General features: G+C 29.1%; 1 protein-coding gene across 2 annotated transcripts; it reads right to left on the minus strand.

Annotated features, from left to right (window-relative positions):
* Window positions 1-83: 83 nt before the first annotated feature.
* brun (trafficking protein particle complex subunit brun) lies at window positions 84-21,142 on the minus strand. Of its 2 annotated transcripts, none has more exons than XM_014417473.3 (23): window positions 20,587-21,142; window positions 19,483-19,611; window positions 19,222-19,413; window positions 18,819-19,102; window positions 15,987-16,203; window positions 15,593-15,707; window positions 15,372-15,510; window positions 15,158-15,298; window positions 14,562-14,760; window positions 12,299-12,569; window positions 10,991-11,136; window positions 10,822-10,907; window positions 9,977-10,103; window positions 9,565-9,677; window positions 9,411-9,478; window positions 6,843-7,048; window positions 6,651-6,765; window positions 6,296-6,365; window positions 5,557-5,699; window positions 5,328-5,484; window positions 3,738-3,921; window positions 2,219-2,439; window positions 84-657 (listed from the first exon to the last, which is right to left on the minus strand). In XM_014417473.3, exons 2-23 carry the CDS (start codon window positions 19,601-19,603, stop codon window positions 511-513), a joined length of 3,462 nt encoding a protein of 1,153 aa, XP_014272959.1. In that variant the 5' UTR covers window positions 19,604-19,611; window positions 20,587-21,142; the 3' UTR covers window positions 84-510. The 2 variants fall into 2 exon arrangements, with proteins under 2 accessions (XP_014272959.1, XP_014272958.1); XM_014417472.3 differs by lacking the exon at window positions 20,587-21,142 and adding an exon at window positions 19,915-20,069.
* Between the last annotated feature and the right edge of the window lie 364 nt (window positions 21,143-21,506).

Raw genomic sequence — 21,506 nt, forward strand, 5'->3', positions numbered from 1 at the left:
AATCTTACCATTCTAAAAGTAATTCTGCTCAAGAATAACTTTTTCATAAAATATAATCCAATTGAATGAGGTAACAATAAGAATTAAATACAAAAATATATTTTATAAAAAAACATAAATAATACACTTTTTAACATATTAAATAAATTTTGTGTGTGTGTGTGTTTACATATACACAAGCACGCAATAATCAACAAAATGATGATACATTTGAGGATAACAATAAAATAGGCAATATTAAGTTGGATGATAAACCAACCAAAATTTCCTTGATACATCAAAAATTCTATAAGCCTCAGAATTTCAGAAAAAACAAAACATGAAATATCATATACACGTGTAGCTCCATTTATCTTTTTCGTAACTTGAAAAAAGTCATAATTACATGGTATAAATACACTGACAATTTTTTCTTAAAGTTAATCAAAGCAAAACAGACAATTTTTTCTATGAATGAAATTATAAAAAGAAAAATTGTAATAAAATATTACGATACCAACACAACCAAACCTATGCATCATGAACATCAAATTCAACTGGAGGTACAAGTTTCCAAGTGTTTTTCCCTTGAGACACGCATTGCACATTCATTTTATACTGTCCAGGGATAAAAAATACCACATTGAAGCAGTAATCAGCACTTCCATGTTCTAATACCTAAAATAAAATATATTGAATCAATTAACTAATTTAAGTAAATAAAAATTGTTAAGATTAAGAAACTTTATGAATCAGAAAATATATTATATAAACACTGTTATAAAAATTCTTTGAACAAAGTCATATTTAAAAATATTTAAATTGTGAGAGGAAGTAAAGGCACAATTACTGAACAATAATATTTTATAGTTCTAGATTGTGTGCATTGGATCACTGTTAGCCTTAAAAACATTTAATGATTGACCAGCAGATAAAACACAAAAATGGGCAAAAAAAATGGATTTAATGTTTTTGATATGAGGAGAAGATAGTCGGGGGGAGGGGGAGAGGGTTTCTGTTAGTAATGATACACAAATAACTAAAACTTATTTATTTGTGCCAACATTTCGACCTAAATTTCATATCTTCTTCAGAACTGAAAATAAAAAACCTGATAACCTTAATTCGGACAAAAATACAAATAAAATAATAACAAACTTGGAAACAAATATGAAAAAAGTTATTAAAAATCTGATGGTTCTCATGTAAATAAAGAAATTAACAAAATGAAATGTGGGGGAGAAATGATAAGAAATGAATAATGAGAAAGCGAAATTAACATAATAAAATATGTAAGTAATGATTAAAAATATATAAATAGTGAAACAATTTAAATTAATATAGTGAACTGTGCGAAAGAAAATGATGTAAATTAATCTACTATCTACTTAATTTATTGTTATATATGTTTCCAAGTTTGTTTGTTATTAATTTATTTTTATGTTTCTCTGAATCAAGGATGTTATCTCATTTTTGTATCATTACTGATGACATCCTAAGACCATGTTCTCTGCATATCAAATTGATGGTCAACTATGAACACCTTATTTAATTAGAGTTTGTGAATAAAAAGGTACTCTGCCCTGGTTTTAGGAAGGTTTTTTGTAACTCCTAATTTAGAATATGTTTGTTTTTTAATTATTAAAAAATTTATATTAAGTGACAACAATATGCTGTTATTAGCAATACAAGACTAATAAGGACTAAACAAAGCCTAATTTGAAATAGATGTTCAATCATATACTTGATGATGAGGTGACAACCTTGAAACATTTTTATTGTTTATTAACGATATAAAATAAATAATTAAAACAAGGAAGAGAACCTTTTCAATCACAAGTTTGAATTACATATGAAACTCTTCCAATAGAAGATATAACCTTATTTAATGTTTTTATTTATTATAATCTATCACTCTTCAAAATCACTTTTAGTCCAATTGAATTGATAAGTAGTTTATGATCTTCACTTTATGTATTATATTTTCAATTTTGTCCTATTTGTAAGTATTAAAACTATATCAATATCTTTATATCACTTTTATTTTGTTTTTATATAACTCAATAGAACAAATAAAACATAGTACGAAATGTCAGTACACATAAAACAGTAAAATATTACTTGCAGGGCATTTTATTGACTTAACTCAAATCATTATTTCTAATACTTTAGCAACAATTACCAGTATCTACATACCTAAATTAATCTAATAAAAATTAAAATAAAATAAATAACTCACTATAGGTAAGTGCAAATGAGAAGGCCCTGCCATGGCTAGGCGAGTATCCAAATTGAAATTGTAAGTATTATTTTGATAGTCTTGGAAGAATTGAACAGACAGGGAGATATCTTTTAGAGGCCATGGGAGGGAATTCCGAGCCACGATTTGTATCTGAATGCATTCACCAATTCCGACCATCATAGGTGCACCACTAGCTTCCTCTCCATTTATATGAACATCTGAAAGGTGATGGGTAATATGTCAATATTATTAAATTTACATAAAAGTTATTGATAATATAAATATTAACTTCTGTAATAAGCAAAGGTATAAAAGGATACAACAGACGATCATTGTCTAATTCAAAGGGCTTCAGCATAATGCACTAGATGAGACTTTATACTGATCATTGTTGCTAATGACCAATAGTTCAAAACCTCTTTAATAATCAAACCACTATTAATTTAAAAATAAGTGCACTTCCTTGAATTAACAAATAATAGCTCAACTCCCACCCCTAAATTGGAACTTATCCCCTCTATATATATATATATATATATATTGATTCAATGGGACATGGTAGGAGTACCGTCAACCAACGAAAGTAGAAAATTTTACCTAACAGTCATGAAGGGTTTGATCTTCTAACAGTGAAATCTGTTTCCAATTTAAACTCTGGTCTGAAAAAATAAATTATTATCTCTTTCTACCTTGAAGTTATCTTTTCAATCTTCACATTACAGAACTACTTATAAATTACATTAACAAACTGAACACTGTTTTCAGAAGTAAGTAAGTTAAAAATTAGTTTTCCTTGAAAACTGAAAAAATAAAATTACATCTCTAAAATGGCTTCTCAGACATCTGGAGAACACCTCCCTGGTTAATAACAATGCTAAATATACAGGATGAGATCAATTTGCAGTAATTTTTCAGAGGTTAATTTGGCTAATAGTTCACAGCAAAGAAATTCACATAAAAAAAAACCTATACTAATACAACTCATGAAAGGTCAGTTCTTTCTAAGGAAATAATGTTGCTTATGCAGTAGGGCAGGGAGGTCTGTTCATAAACATGCTTGACTGTTAGGTCTTCCTCCAACTAAGAGAATACACTTTAGGGCTCCCAAACCTACAGGGTTAACACATGTCAGCAGTAACAGAATAAATGATTATCTGTAACAGCCAGGCTCAGGATTTATCAACACAGTACCTTGCTCAAGGAGTTACCTCGCTACCCCATAAACAATAAGGAATCTAATCTCTCCAAATTCAGAAAAAAATCATATTTATTAATAATATGTTTGAATTCTATCAATAAAAGCTTTTATTATTCACAAGCTATTACTATTACAAAGAACATAGTACTGTTAAAAAGAATAGTCAATTTCTTTTCAAACAACATTCTAGCTGTTAAACCATAGTTAAGATTTCTTTAAATTATAATATAAGGTAGTACTAATATTAAATTTAAGTTATGAATAATTTTATTAGTAAAATTTAACTTAATTAGAGAAACAAATAAATATATAGCTGACCCCAGCTGATAGGAGACATTCTCACAATATCCAACATATGAGTGGATAATGTGATGCCTTTGAGGGAAGCTTTTCCCTTCCGACCACCGAGCTCCCAATCCACTTCAACGAGTGATGCTATATGATCGCTGCAGGCTAAATTTAGATCAACTATATCCTTTATCGAATCCTCACCTTGGAAATACTATAAACAAAAATTATAATTAAAAGAGACTTCTATATAAAATATGTAATATAAAAGTGTCTTTAAGCTTTTATAGCTTGGGTTACAAAATAGCTTATGATGAGAAAAAAAAAAAGAAAGTGTAAATGATGTCGGTGGGGTTCTCTAGAAAGTGATTGATTAAAAAAAATATATATATTTAATAGTTAATATACAACATATTAAACATTGAGAAGTGGCTATAGATCCACTGCTTGATGTTTATTAAAATATTTAATAATAACTATGAAATATGCAAATTTCAAAGCAGCCTAAAATTCTGAGCAGAAAGTATCTATTGCGAATCATGACTATATTTGCGGTACTTCTGGTGAAGTAGGAAGATTAAAGAGGACATACATAAATGAAACTAAACGCACTAATATTAAGACATAAAGTTATATCTTTTCCTTCTTGATCTTTCCTTTTCTACTGAAGTGTACTGTGAGGTGCCTTTGATTAGAGCTTAATCCATAGATCTTGGATCTGTTAGAAAGGTGAATACTAAGGAGTCACAGCCCAGTTAAGCCAATGGTACCTAGAGAATATTCACGAATGCTGAATTAACAAAACTTTACAGTTATCCAGGAATTATAAAGATGATAATAGTGGAACATCTTTGATGGGTAGGTCGTAGTTAAGAATTGATGGGGCAACAGCAGATGCAAGGTCAATCTAGAAAATCCTCAACAGGAGAGCTCAAGTGAATAGTAGAGAGCACTAGGAAACCTAACTGCCTGAGGTCCAGACACTTCGGGAGTTTTAGTGCCAAGAATGACAATGATGATTAGTTGTCATAAAGTCCTTCTTCATTTGGTCCAACCATACTTCCTTCAGTTATATTCTTTAGATAAGTCACATGGCACTTCTCACAATCGATAAAGGCAGTTGGTTTTCTAATTCATCTTGCCACTTACTTGCTAATTTCAAGTATGAGATATGCAACAGCATCTTTTCTAATACTTTATTTCTTAACAGAGCAGATAGGACTGAGTATTTTAGTTACTTCCATATGAACTATGAACTTCTTCACTGTTAAAGACAACCATAATGAAGTTTTATTCTAATTTTTATTCAACAGGAGCGAATGTAACACACTTTTTTCTTCTATGAACTTGTGTTTAGTTTCTTCTCCATCCAATTAACATTCAAAAACCTAAATAATCAAATGTAGAGGAAACTATCTAAGGAGAGATGCCTCAATCACAATGAATTTAATATATTTAAATTTATATTTTTAAAAATACACTAAAACTATCACATTGTGTAAACTTAATAATAAATATCAACGATAAATGTATTTTAAAATATATCGGATCAACAAAGTACTCAATATTTGAAATATTTACAAAATTATCATAAAGCATAGGAAAAATTATAATACTCACTTTACCAACTTTGGAAAGAGGACACCTATCAACCGGGATTGGAACTCTGCAAGATTCTCCTTCTTCAATTAAAATACATTTATTAGCAGTGTACTTAACTTCTACCTCTTGATTAGTCATGTTAACAACATCCAAGACCATATAAAACTGTGAACTTCTAAAAAATGAGAAAGCTTTCAATAAAAAGGTGTGAGCCATAGTAAAAAAAAAAGAAAAAGCAATTCCTTACGTCTCTGCAGGGAGCACATCCCAGTTTGAAATTAATATAGAATTGGTAATATCGATATGAAGGAGGACAGTTGCTACTCGGCAATAACCAGCATCCAGGCCAGGCTTAGCGGAATAGCGCACTTTAATTCTACATTCAATACCCTGTTGAAAAACAAAGGTTAAAAATAAGTGGGGGGAAAAATAACAATAGATACTGATTATATTGTATAACAATTCAACATTGAAAAGATGGATAGGATCAGAGTTTAACTCTGTAAGAAAAAACAAAGGTTTCAAAAAAGTGAGAAACCAATATATTATTAAAATAACAATGGTGTAAACAAAATTATTATAAATACAGAAATTTCAATTTAATAAAAAAAAAATGATATACCAATACAAAATTTTTTTTTCCTACTCTTATTATATTAGGAGTTTTCATGATCTTTAGTTTAACATGTTGAAGTGTATTTATTGGAGAAATATTTTCTTCTTTTAGCATGTTAAAATGATATAACATTTAACATGGTTGATATTCTAATAAAAAAATATATGATTGCAAAGCATTTTTGAACAAAGTACTGCATTAAAAATCGTCTTTCGTTCTAGAGAATACCTTTATATTTGTTAACTGAGATTGGACAAAGGAACAAGGGAGTTCTGGTTTAAAGATGATTTAAAAATAAAATATCGATATCAGATGAAAGATAATTCAAACAAGAATAATTAAAAAAATGAAATGATATTAGAAAAATTACCTTCGTTGAGTTATCAATATTCAGTTTATTAAACTGAGAACTAAGTGAATTAAGACTGCTTGGTCCTGATCTGTAAGAAAATAAATGCTATAATTGAAAATTAAATATATTGGATTTTAAAATTTACTTTATTTTTATATCTAAAATATTATGCTGTTCTTATGTTTTGTTTTTCATTTCAATGCATAGTAAGTTCTGAAATACAGTTTATATATTTTACAACACGATTAATCGAGATATTTATATATTCATGAAAGTAATCCAAATCTCAAATCAGGATTTTTTATATATTAATTAAATCCTTTTTTTCTGGTGAAAAATATATAATTCATTTTGATAACATCAATGAATATACCTAAAAGAAGGAGTTGGTGTGGTCAGATGGTCATACATCCCTGGTCTGAAACTTGATGATAATGATGGGAAGGAATTGGTCCCTGAAAATAAACTGCTTCTCATGCTGCCAGCATCTGTTTATTAAGTATATTAACATTAATATTGTCCTCTTTAGTTATAAGAATTAATTAGTTAAATGAACTTGACAAACCTGGCGGAAAACTGCTCACAAAATTAGCAACAGCGAAGAAAGTAATTGGTAGTCGAACTTGAGCATCTTCTGCCAAGGGCAAGTGGTCTTTGAGCTGTGCAGTGTCACAAGTAATCATATTCGGGTCTAATCCAGAATCAACAATGATTTCGACAACTTCAACAGGGCCCCTTCCAACATTCTTCAGCACTAAATCATACACAGTCCTGAGGAAGGGCGCAAATAACACAAATTAATAATACTCAAAATAATGCAAACTAAATTTAACAGCTAAGTTAAAAATTATAACTTTAACCAAAAACATATTTTGTATTTAACACAATTTATAATCACTCAGGATAAAATTTTAAAAATAAACATTAGTAACTGGAAGAACATAATATATCTAACCTTCAAACCAATTTTCTCCAAAATAGAAAAAAAAGGATAATAAATAATTACTGAAGCCTTAATAAAAAACTAGTATAACGGACCAGTTAATCTCAATTATAGATGTTGAATGAAAGTACATATAATCACTTTAGCTGCGATATCTTGTATGTTAATAAAAGAATACAAAATATTATGAAAAAAAGATGATCTGGGTGAGAGTAAAAAAAAAAAGCGCAAAATAGATTATTAACAAATAGGTTGTAAAATAAATAGTTAGCAACCTATTTGGAGCTACTTTTATTTACTACCACCCAATCAATCTTCCTTCATTAATTACATATGGTCATTAATAATCTTCCAATGTTATAAAATAAAAATAATGATTCTTTCTAGAGAAATCTCGAAAGAATTCACTCAGAAAATATTTAATAAGTACAAAACAATGGTTGGGGCGAGATACCTCTTTATTTTTTTTGGACTTGGAAGGTATCACAGATTAAGCAACAGTATATTAAAAACTCAATATTAAAAATGAAAAATTTAAATTAAGAACAAATCAATTTTCTTTTCACTGTGTAGAAATAGTTGACCACGGATTAACTCAAGGTTGAGAGATAGAAAATATTAATAATAATATTAATAAAATATAAATAATCTTTAAAAGAGCATTTAATTTACTCAATTTTATTTTTTTCAGCATCTCCAATGACTATTTCAAAATTTTTCTTTTATTTTGCCAAAAGATATTTTATAAACATAATCGATATGTTCATTGAGCATCTAATTTTTCGTAGGTAAACTGGTGAATGAATCAAGTTATGGTGAATGAATCAAGCTGTGGTGAATGAATCAAAGTTCATTTATAATGAGGAGTTAATAGTTAACTCCAGATAAGGAGAAGATGGTTGGGTGTGAGGTCAATAAAGTTACACAAATAAGTAAAACTTATTTATTTGTTCCAACGTTTTGATAATAAGCTTATTACTTTTTAATCATCTGTAATACTGCCCATCTTTGGATCTATTGCAGCATACATTCCGTTTTCTTTCTTGCCCATTATATCATATATATTATTTTCTTTCACAAATTTCAATATGTTAATTTAAATTGTTTTTACTATTTATATATTTTCAATCATTATTTACATATTTTATTATATTCATTTCAATTACCCATCATTTACATTTTCTTCCACACTTTTAATTGTTTATTTCTTTATTTACATGAGCACTGATTTTTAATAACTTTTTTTTATCATTTGTTTTGTATAATTCTAACCCCTACAATATTATATTTCATCTTCTATTAGTATCAACAACTATCTACTGAATTTATTGTTAAGTATATTTCCAAGTTTGTTTATTATTTTATTTTTATTTTTTTTAAGTTTTACTTATTTGTATATTTTTACTAACTGCATCCCCCACCATCTTCTCCTCATATCTATTAACACCTCATCATTTAGTATTTTTTTTTATTTATTTATTTTTTTTTTTTTACAAAATATTGGATTTTCAAAAGCTTCCCTTTCAGAAGCTGTACAGAGACAAGGTGGTACTCAAAAATACTTACAGACAAGATATTAAAACCTTCAATCCATAGACAGCTTCTTCTCTTTGCCTCCTTGCTTTTAGAAAACTAGAAGCTATTCCACAGAATAATTAAAGGCATGATAGAGGAAATCCTCCAGTATTTTAAGCTCAACAAACATGAGAAATGAACCCTTCTCCTCCAAATAGAACAAGATACAGAAAGATAGAGAAACCATTTTATGGGGTCAATTGAAGACATTGCCATTGGTGAAAGAGGACCACAATGACTAATAGAAAGAAGTTGATGAAGAACAAGAAGATGTGATAACGGCAATGAAATCTGAGAAAGCAGCAGGACAATTCATGAAGTATTATGGGTCCAGTACTTGATAAGGAAGTATTGTTATGACCAATATTTGAGCAAGTTGATTGTACTTAACCACCAGATTCCTCCAATCTGATTGAAGGATAAGGTATCCACTTCATAAAAGCCACAGGAGTCTCCCAACCCTGGAGTCAATCCATGTTAGAAAGGCAAAAATTAAATTAATGAAATAAATGTTTGAACATGGATCAATAAGAAGGTGCCTTACCCACTCAACTACTCCTCTCTTAGATGTATAATTTCCTAAAAACATAATAATAGAACAAAAATTTAAATTACCTTTCACCTGCATAGAGAGAAATAACAGAAGCAGTTTGTTCGCTTTCAGGTCCAATGACAATTTTGGCCTAAACAGATAATCATACCTAAATTAATTTGACGTTGAAATCCTTCAATTTATACTTGAAAAGATAATAAAATCAAAATTACAAACTTCAAGTAGAGGAAGGGCAGGAACTACTTCTATGACAAATTGTGACTGGTGAATTTTAGGCAGATTTTTTAGGCGACAATTGCTCTTTACTCCTAAAGTATGCGTTGAATATCCTACAAAAATAAAATCCAAAAACAGAATTAATAAATACAATTTTATCAAGAATATTATAAAATTTCAACAAGAAATAATTGGAATAAAATAAAATAAGGGTGTAAGCAATAAAAAAAAGTTGAATCTATTGAATGGAAGAAATTAGCCCTAAAATAGATGCTTGTCAGTGCTTATTAAATTGGTGTAAATCCCAAGTTAGTATTAAAACTCTTTATGAGTATTAAGCAATATTTTTTTTAAATACATAAAAAATTCCAATTAAATTTACATATATATTACAAAATATCTTAATGTTTACCAGAAATTTCTAACTCTCCAACTTCTTTAGGCGTCCCAGCAAGAGTCACAGGATATTTTACAGCATCCGGAGGTAAAGTAACAGTAAGTGGAAGTGTTTCAAAAACCACACCATTTGTTAACAGCCGCTAAAAGATGTATGAATAAATTTAATAATAGTCTTGTTACCAGAAATTAATTAATAATAATTGTGTCATTAACAATAATGGCCAACTGCCAACTTATTAACCAATGAGATAGTGTGAATGATCCTTGAAAATGGCCGGAATGGCTGAAACGTAGGAGTGTAAAGATAATAAAAAAGTGTTAAGACTATATTGATGTTTTTGTAAATTTTAATTATTTTGGGTATTTAAAAAAAAAAAAATCTCTGCTCTAATAAATTTTAGAAGAAATAAATACCTCATAGATGACAATTGCAGATAACAAAATTTGTAAAGCATTAGCATGAGGGAAAAAAAAAACAAACGAAAATTCAAACATTATTGTTTTTTCTCCCAATTAAAAAAAAAAAATTGAAAATTCAAACATTATTGTTTTTTCTCTCAATTAAGATTATATATATGCATCTAATAGAATGTTAGAATAAAGCATAAAAATGGAGACAAATTGTACTAAATATACAGTTAAAAGCTAAACATCATTGGAAAATTGTTTATTACTCATTCTTTGTTTTGGAAAAAGGGCAGAGCGAATCAAGCAAAAAATCTATACAACAATAATATTATAAGAAGTTTATTATAAACAAAAAGATTTGTTATTAGAGCAACTAAAATTTATCCCTATCACATATTTTGAAATATTTTCTAATTACATATGATAATGTTGATAAATGTTTTGTCTTACCATATTAGATACTTCTAATTCAAAAGGCAAAGGATTAGTTAATTCTACTTTGACTTCACATTCTTCTTCAGCAACCCAAAGGTAGCCTTTAAATATAAATACAACATAAATTAAGATAGTAATAAAATAATTTCATAATTTTCCCCTGATAAAATATCTTATATCTCACTTAGTTTGCTATCTTTTGTCGATCCTGACTTTCTTTCCATTGAACCAAAGTTAAGGGGTGTAAATAAAAATGGCCCATAATCTTCTTTGACTTTTTCCATTTTCATAGGTTGTAGATGCTGTCGTAATTTATGAACTACAAAGCTCCTGTTAAAACACATAAATGATAATACATATGTAACAATTAAATTAAAGTAACTTACTCTTACTACTACAATAAGCCGAAAAAAATACATTGATTCAAAATTTACTATAATAAAAAAAAAATTTATTTTAGATTTTATTTCCTAGGAAGTTGTTTGTTCTATTTATAATTAATTTTGTTTATTTATAATTTATTATTACTATATTAAGATTTTAGAGTAAAAAATAAAGTCCCTTTAGAATATTTACATTTCGTGTTTTCTCATTTTCAAGTACTAATATTAGCTATTGCTAAGTACATCTATTCCTTTTTGGAAATTTTGTCTTATGGTTATGGTTACTTAATTAGAAATTAAAACACAACGTTGTTTAAACAATTTTAACAGTATTTTGTTATAATTTTTAATTAAGTAACCATAAGATAAAATTTTGAAAAATAAATGGATATACTTAACAATAAGGAATATTAGTACTTGAAGATGGATAATCCTAAAACGTTGTACTAGCAAATATAGAATATTGGTAATATTCTCAAGGAAGTTTATTTTTCACCTCAACATCTGAATATAATTTTTTTTTAAAAATATAAAACGTTGTTTATACAACCAATGGATAAACTATTCAAATTTCAGTTCTACGTAAACCCACTCTTTTGCAACCTTGCCCAGAATATCCTACTACAATAATTTTAAATCTACTACATCAGCAACAGAACTGAAGAAGCTGAGTATATCAATCAACACTACCGATACCAAATTTCACAATGACTTACATTTTTTTCTTTACAATATCCTATTTTATTGTCTAAGTGTATAAAATGTTTTGTATCTATAATTAAAGATTTGTTCAGCATTATGTTCAGTCTATATTCATTTGTTCCTTAAATTTTATGTGTTATTTTGAACATTGGTACAATAAAGAAGCCACTCTAAGCAAAGGCCAGGTTTCACTGTTGGATTTTTGATGTTAATAATATACTTATTTAAAAAAAATAAAAAAAGATATCTCAGAACAAATGATCCCTTTTTCTAATAATTACTTTAATACTGGTGATATTAATTGAATAAGTATACTATAAATTTAACAATATCCAAGTGGTCTTCATTAATCTGCTAAATTTTAACTTAAAAACGACACTTCACCAAACTTAGACTTAATTTCATACTCAGCAGTAGGAATGTGAATGAGATTAGCCGGTGGGATAACGAGACCAGACTCGAGGACAAGAGGAACCGGAGAACCCTCACATTGTGCCGCAATACCCTTAAGCTGAAGAGCCGCTTCATGTCTTTCAGCAGGTGTAAGCTCGGACCACATTACTTGAAGTAAGAGTGTCATATGTCGTGTGGCTAAAGAGGAATGTCCGACACGTCTGGCAGCAACTACAACATCTTGTAGGACTTGTTTTTGGAGTCTACCCCATCCGTTTTCACCACCTATCAATTAAAATAAACTATGGTATAAGTTTATTCTCTTAGACGATATAACTAGTTTTTTTTTAAACTAACAGTACTTAAATAAAATATTGTTTAACGAAATTAAGCTTCATTTCTTTTCTATAGGTTTAGTACTTAATATATACTTTATATATTGTTCTAATAATTTATTAATCTTTTTAAGAATTATAGTTTTATCAATGATTATTTGGATGAAAGATATATTATTTACTAAAATGGTAAATTTTTTTTTTTATTCTAGAGAAGAAAATTTTAACTAAAATATATTTCATATTAATGAAAATTTCAAGTTAAACGTAACTTCACTCCAGGAAATGCTAATTTGGTCAAATAAACTTTTAAGTAAATATAGACAGCATTTATAGCAAGGGTTCTAACTTCAATAATAACATTTCAAGGATACCAGTTGTTTCGTTTTTTTTATTCCTATATTATCAGATCATCGGCCAGGTTAATTAACAATTAGCTTTGCTTTTAACAGTTAATAATGTGGAGGTTTAATCTCAGGCAAAGAGATATTCCAAACATTTTATAATGCTATAATTGTTCAATAACTTTAATTAATAAAAAAAGTTTTAAAATAATATACCTAAGAAATAATAATTAGAATTGGGTTACAGGTTCCTGTTTCCTATAAATCAGAGAGAAACTCACACTATTTTAATTATCAACTATCAATCTGCTGATGTAGAAAACATTAATATATGCATGAGGAACATGAAATATTTATTTTAAATAAGTAGTAGTAATAGTAATTACTATTTATTAGGCAACATTTCAACCTATGTTACAGATTTCAATCAGGGCTAAATAAAGCAAGATATAAACATTGTTAATATGGTACTATTAATATATTATACAAAGGGAATTGTATAAAAAAAAAATATATAGCATTGGAGCAGAGTAAATCAAAAGAATATGAATCGAATAAATATTAATAACAATATTAGTAATATATAATACAAATAAAAATACACAACTAGAGTAAAATTAGAGAAAAATAAATAATAAAAGTAATAACAAATAAATCAAGGAGAAAGATAAATGTAGGAAAATAAATTTAGTAAAATAAAAGGTTAATCTATGAAGAAGATGGTATGGGATGCGGTCAAAAACTATTTACTAAACTATTTTCAACTATTTCAGTCTAAAACTATAGAAAATATAGTCTCTATTCAGTATAAAACTATAGAAAAATATAGTCACAAAGTATATTTCAACTATTTTGTTACTGTCAACTATTATTTTTTTCTTTTTCACTGCAACCCTAACCATCTTCTTCATATTTTAAATTATACAGTCAACTATTAATATATACATAAAAGGTTAATCTTCTTCAGTTGATAAAAACTAAAGTAAACGATTCAAAGAACCCACTTATAGCCTAATGATTTAAACAATAATATTCGAAAATAGAATAAGTTAACGAGTATTGATTTTTAATTTTCTATCCAGGCCTTGAATATTTGTTTCGCCCATTACCAATTGGCCAATATAAAATGTTCATTAATTTAATGGTGGAGAGGGAGGAAAGACAAAAATAAAACTACAATTCTTTAAAATATAATAAAAGTTTTAGCGTTGAACTTTTTTCATAGAAGTTATGGAAAAACTTATAATTTTATTTTCTTATAAAAATTACTATTTTTATTTATTTATTTTTTTAATACTTGCTCAAATACAACCAATTTTTATTTTATACTAAAAAATATTTTTTTTATTAAGTTATTCTTGATTATTTACTGGGAAGTTTATTTTTTATGTAATTGGATGATAAGGTAAAGAAGATACTAGAGCTAATAATAAAGGATTAGATTATCTCAAGATAAAAAATATCCCGAAACATTGTTGAATGAAATAAAGATGTTTTTATGAAAAACTCCAGAAGGAATATCTTCATTACCTTAACAACTAGATAAATTAAATTTATTAATAACATAAGTTAACCATGGCAAAATAATAATCACTTACTCATAGGGTAATCAGCAGGATCTAATGTTAGGCGATGACCTGTAAGGGACTGAATCATAAGGCTATAGCATTGATCCCAGTCAGTTTGTGGATTTCTAGCTGACACGTAGCGAGATGCAGCTAACCGTTGGTAGAATGAGGCCTTGCGCATAAATCCCATTTTCGTATATAGATCTGAGAGAGTCATCAATCTTTGAATCTAAAAAAAAATCTTTTTATAAATTTAAAAATAGAAGTGTTAGTGTCAGTATATTTCACTTTGCAGCCAAACCATTCAGTGCATACTGCATCTTTTTATGTATGATTGTTTGGTGTATTATATACATATTAATCAACTCTTACATACATACAAAGATATATGAGGAGAAGATGATTAGGGGTGCTGTCAGAGAATAACACAAATAAGCTATAAAACTTTTTTTTTTCTATTTGATTTATTATTTTTTTTACTTATTTGTGTTATTCTCTGACCGCAACCCCAACCATCTTCTCATACATATTATCTATGGTCAACTATCTTTTCATTAACTTACAAAGATACTACTTTTTTACCTTATTAATAAAAATGAAATTACTATTTCCATAAACTGTTATACCTTTTGTTCTTCCGGAATGACAAGATTTATAAAAACAATATTTTGAAGAAAATTCGCAGCATGTAATATCATGTTCAATTCCATAGCTATCCTCGCTGCTTTAAAACTTGCTTCTGTTTCTATAACACCAGCATTCTGATACTATAAACAAACAATGTAAATATTAAGTTAAATATTAATAAATAAAGAAAAATGAAAATGAATGCTTACTAACCTTACTATAATGAACAATTGATTCCCTATAAGCTTTCAAAATTTCTTCATTCGATAATACATTGGTTGGTGGAGAAAGGGCAGGTAATGAAGAAGGTTCTAATATTTCCATTCCAAGCGTATTCTTGGTTGAAGTATTTCTGTAATTAAAATTTAATTCTATACCTCAAAGTTATATATCCAAAACGTAAACTAAAAACAAAGAACAACTACGATTTTAACCTTGTTTTAATCTGTGAGCCTTCTTGAAGTGATGAATTCCTCTGTACTGATAATGATTTCCCTGCATTAGGATAACGAACGCACATGGTTGCTGCACCTAATCCTTCACATGCACCTCGAAACATTACAAAATAATTTTTTTTTTAAACAGTACAAAGGACTCTCCTTATATTGCAGCATAAATCATGAGTTCAGAAACAAAGAGAGTATTGTTCTAATACTAATTTCTGATTGTCATCTCCAGAAACAGGTAATAAAAAATAGTTGAAGATATAAATCATAACTTTATACAAATGATATCAAAAGAACTTGTATTGAATAATAAAATAATTTCAAGATAAAAGTCACTTAAAGGCAGTAAGTAAAAATAAAATAATAAAAATCATCAACTTACTACCAAGCCATAACCAATCATTGATCGACCTTAATATTTCTACAGCCGAATGATAATGATTAAGAGCATCAGTGTGCAAGCCCGCTTGAAGGCACAGATCTCCTAAATGTTTAGTCATGCGACCCAAACTTCTTTTACGATTGCTTCTGGACTCCATGTCAAGGCCAACAAAATCTTTTTTTTCAAAAGGAGCTAAAAGTAAGGAAACTCGTTCAATCTGAAAAAAAAGATTTCCAATAAAAAATTTTATCATAAGATTGATAGATAAAATCAATAACTACATTGAAAAACCCCTAACTAAATAAAATGACAATTTTTGTAGGAATAGATTAAAGCAAGCATTTGCATGAGTGGTTCAAACGCTAAACAAGGAATAATCTGCACCAACGCAGATTTTTATGTTTCTCTATAAGAGAAAAAACATTCTGTATTTATATATATATTTTACTTAAGAAAATTTTTAATTGGATTAATTTTGTATATCCTTTGACATAAATATTCCCTAAAATTGTTTACTTGAACTTATTGTCCATTTGTAGTTACTTTTATTTTTTGCCAGGTTATTTTATCAGAATGTAAATACATTTCTTATGTTATAATGTTAATTTATTTCTGGTAGCACCAAATGCACATTGTTTTTAAGATTTTCATAGTACTTAATTAAAAATATATATTATGTATATATTTAGATAATTTTATGTATAACAATAATTCAGAATTACTTTTTAAATATCTTATATTCTGCCTATTTCAAATCAGAAAAAACTGAGATGTTCCTTGTGTGACATATCTCCAATTTGATTTGCGACAGAATCATAACTCAAATGCCCTCTCAAGGAACATTAAATTTTTCAAATTTTTTAAGAATCTAAACCACTTTTATTTTTATGTTGTTATATGACCTGAGTTAAGTAGTTGGGGGATTTTTTTTTACATAAATTAAAAAATCATGCATCTAAGGGTTAAGGGTATGCACCTTAAATCCTTGCAGAATGGTATCCACACCCAGTAGCGTATTAATCTAAAATTGAATGAGGAAAAGCGAGTTCTAACAATATTTGCCTTAGATTCTTGCAGCATGGTAACTCACCTGCAGTTGAGTGAAGTAAAAGTTAAATCTAAAGATATGCACCTTACATCCTCAAGGAAGGATAGACAAAACCAAGGGCCTTGGGCCTATTTGCCCTCGGTTACACTCAAAGGAATTAAGTTATTTCCTAATGAAATAACACGGTTAAAGAACTAAAATATTGGTAGTCATTCAATCAACTTTATTTATTTACTCAGCCTTACCCTGCCCTGTGGGCAATACAGGCAGGCATGCACCTGCAGTTTGATTAACAAAGTCTAAAAATTTAGCAATTTTTTTTTCTCATTGTCCGTTTTCCTCTAGTCCTATCCACACTAGGTTAAAGTGGATATTGAAAAATGTTTGTAATACAGGTAGTTCGGTAACCAGCTGAGGGAAATCATTTTTCATGAGAACATATAGTCCATTTTCCCTCAGCAGTTTAGCCCTAAGTGCCTCAAAGGCGGTGCAAACAACAATAATATGCTCAGCAGTTTTTGGCAGACCACAATGAAGGCATAGGGGGTTGACATCCATCCCATGGCGATGAAGCTTAGCTCAAAAGTCCATATGCCCCTTCAGGAATTGGGAGATCCATTATTCTGGGAGGACCCACTTAGCTTTTAACCATGAGACAGAGGGAAAGTACTTCCCCAAGGTAAATTCATTCAGGGTCAACACTCTTCCATCATGTCCTCCTGGACAATGGTTTTCCATTTTCTGAGGTCTTCCTCAATTCTCTTCCGGATATTATCTGGCAAACCTGCTGAGCCTTCTTATTTGTATACGTATATTTCAACATGGCTTCTCATAAGAGGTCAAAAGGAACCCCTCCTGCTAAGACCTGCCTCATGAGACTCACACCAGTAAGCTTTAGTGACTCGCAGCAGAGTCCTCGGCTGAATCGTCGCCAACCTGCTTGTTATTCGATCAACAGGTAGTACGTTAGGTCACTGTTTCCTTTGAAGTCATGAATCCATTTTTAATTGAATATTGAAGTTGGCTAGTGATATCTTTAGGCTTGAAAAGGCCATGAAGAGTTCCTACATGAAAGAAGGTAATGGATCAGAGAACTCTTATTTAATCTTTATTAATTCAAAAAATACATTAATAAATATAACAATATATTGCAGGGTTATTATATGAGCAATCTAAAGTATTTACAAGAAATTAACATGAGAATTTTTTTTTTAATAGTGGTTAATATTTGACTATTAGGTTGCTCCTAGCTGTGACAATAGCTACTAAGTTATGGTTTACTTGAAAGTAACAGCAGGCTGCTACAACCATATGATTTCCAATTGAGGGGAACCCAGAGTTAGTTGTTTCAATATTAAAAGGATAGTAGTAAGTTCAATAGTAAAAAGGAAAGGCCTTTAATCTTCATCCTTTCTCTCAAAAAATTAAAGGTAATAAGGCAAAAGACAATTCTTTTTTTTAATCCCTGCCTATTTTATGAATAAACATATTTTTGTTTCAACTCAATTTTTTAAGCTTATTTACAAATGACAATTGGTATGCAGAGGTATAAATTAGACAGCCAAAGTAGTTCCTCACAACCTTACTTAAGATCTTAAGTACCAGAATCAGTCCCATTTCACTTTTAAAAGAATAACTAAATTGTAACTATATAACAGCAATTATTCGCGTCAAAAATAAAATTAATAACAATAATAATCAAGGATACTTTTTTTTTTTTAATTTTTGAAGAAAATATATTATATTAAATATATTATACGTGATGTGAGTAATTAAGAACATACCTTTTCACGACTTCTCTCATGTCTTTTCGATTCTAACACCCAGAATATGGATGAAAGGAATTCTGAAATAGTGTCTTCTAAATTAGCACTTTCTTCCCCATCAGTTGCATAAAATAAACCTCTGCTTTTAAAAAATGATGGAGGAACAAAAGTTAGGGTGTTAGGACCATCATTTATTCCAAGAATAATACATCTTGAATCATAAAGGGTAGTAGTGTATTTAACTTTAAGACTTTCATGAATACGGCAGATTTCATTCAGTTCAATTTGAGTCTTACATTTTCCTAATAGCATACATTAATATAAATAAAATTAAATAATAATGAAAAATGTAATTATATACACATAATTATCAAATCAAATGCTCAAAAATATAAAATAAAATAATTCTGGTGTCATTTACCTATTGTAATAAGACCCAAAAGTCTTCGGTGAGTTTGAAAATCTCCCCAGTCGTTATTGCCAACAGGGTAATCTTTAATATATCTTGCCCATATATTCCTATTTACACCAAGACTATCAACAATTTTAATGTTGTTTATTTTATTTATCCGATCAAACAACTTGAGAAAATTCTTCTGAGGTAGCTCTTCCCCTACAAAATTTATTGTCAATCAACAAACGTAAAAAGAGAAAAAAAAACCTTTCAAAGTAACTAACATACCCAAATGTTTCACAAGAATTAACAATGCAGAATGATGGTGATAAGACTGATCATAATCAGGGTGTGACATATTTGGGTCTGGCAAGGGACTTGACAAAATAACACTTACTGCTGATCTCATTTGTAAAACTGCAAAAGGAGAATCAACATAGAGTAATTAAGTAAATAAAAAAATTAATATTGGATGGAGACATTTGACCCTAGGAAGTAGTTTGTACAAAGTTGGTCTGGGTGGCAGTCAAAAAAGGTACCAAAAGAGTTGAGTTATCATCATTGTTTCAATCAGACAGCCCTGATGAAGCCCTGGTAAGTGGGGCTAAATGTTAGTTAACAATAAATAGTTTTCTTCTACTACTTTGGTACCATTATTGACCACCACCCAGACTATCTTCCTACAAAAAAATTAATAAGTCATAATTATACGTTATTAACCTTATAACATGTTACGTTAACAACAGGACCCGTTTCGGGATATGAATTTTAGTTTTAAATATAATAGATTCATTTTCCCACAGTTTGAACCCATTTGAATGTCACATTCATAAACCTATCGCTATAACCATAAAAAAACCTGCGTGTTGACAACCAAAGATGTCAGAAAGTGATTCATGGACCATTAAACTGTGTCATTCTATCTAGAACGTTTAAAGAATTTAATCTAGATACTTCAGCTATTCAAAATTTTATAAGGAATTTATGATTTATACCACCAAATTGATTTTTATTTTCTGAAATATCTACAATATATACAATTTACAAGAAAACTATGAATCAAATAAAGTAATAACAAATTATTGACTTGTAGAAAAAATATTAAGAAAAATCTTCTTTGAGGCTAATTTTTATGCATTAGAAACAGGCCAGGAAGGGTGGGTTTTCTTAGAGTTTACCAACAAATTCTACGTGAGTGTCAAGTTCGAGTTATGCTAAAACCCATAAGTGCGGTAGGTAAAGTTTTTGGAAGCTATCCACTTAGTGAATTTGATCTTCTGAGAGGAGAGAAAATGTTCATTAATAAATTCTCAATCGAGGTACCTCGAACCTCTTGAAGGATTGCCGCGAAACAATTAAGGGATGGGTGAATTCAACAATTTTGAACCTTACCATCTCAGATTTTCTTCAAGTTTTTCACAGGTGTTGTGTATGTGTCCTATCCTTTTTTAGCTTTTGCTGAAAAGACGGACCTCTTTATTTATATCAAATGATAATGTAAGGGTCTCTCCATTTTCCTATTTCTACCAAAAGGGTCCTGGCGCCCAAAAAAGATCGGGTATCACTGGTCTAAATAAAATACCTTTAAAAATTGATATTTCCCCACTCAATTGCAAGCGAATACTGTATTAGTTGCGTTTAACGTCTTGGATTTAGGGCGCCTTTAACTTTAAAACTCGCCGATCCTACATGGTTTGTAGATTGAATCTGTACCAGTCCGATCCTCCGGTCATATTACATCCTGACCACCTTACCTAACCTTATGGAATGCGTATTATCCGAGGCTTTCTTATGTTAATGCACCTCATCCCTCAAATTGGTGCCTGGTTTAAACCCACACCTCGGTACCCGCTACAAATTCATTCATTAGACACAAGAAAGACCAGCCGGCTACCCGGCAACAGGAGAACTGTGAAACAGGCCAATCATTTGTAAGACAACTGCTGAATACGTTCGTTCACTCACACTTACAAGAGATATGATCAACTGATTTAATTCTCAAACGAAACAAAAGTAACCGGTACATTCTGTATTAAAACGCAATATTAAATAAATGGATATTTATTTAGAATATCTCAAAACGCGGTAGGCATTTATTCAGAGAACTAATATTAACCTTGCGCACTTTTTCATTTTAACTATTTATTAAAATTTATGAAAAAATTAAGAATACATTATTTTTGTTGTAATATAAAGTAACAATGGATATTTTAACAATACGTCAATTGAAAACCCATTATTTTATTTATCCGGGGCTGATCAATTATTTTTAATGATTCTCAATTGTAGGAAAATTATCTTGTGCCACTCGT

This window comes from Halyomorpha halys, unplaced genomic scaffold (genome assembly GCF_000696795.3).
Source record: "Halyomorpha halys isolate HHAL.00 unplaced genomic scaffold, Hhal_1.1 Scaffold157.1, whole genome shotgun sequence".
NCBI classification, from domain to species: Eukaryota; Metazoa; Arthropoda; class Insecta; order Hemiptera; family Pentatomidae; genus Halyomorpha; species Halyomorpha halys.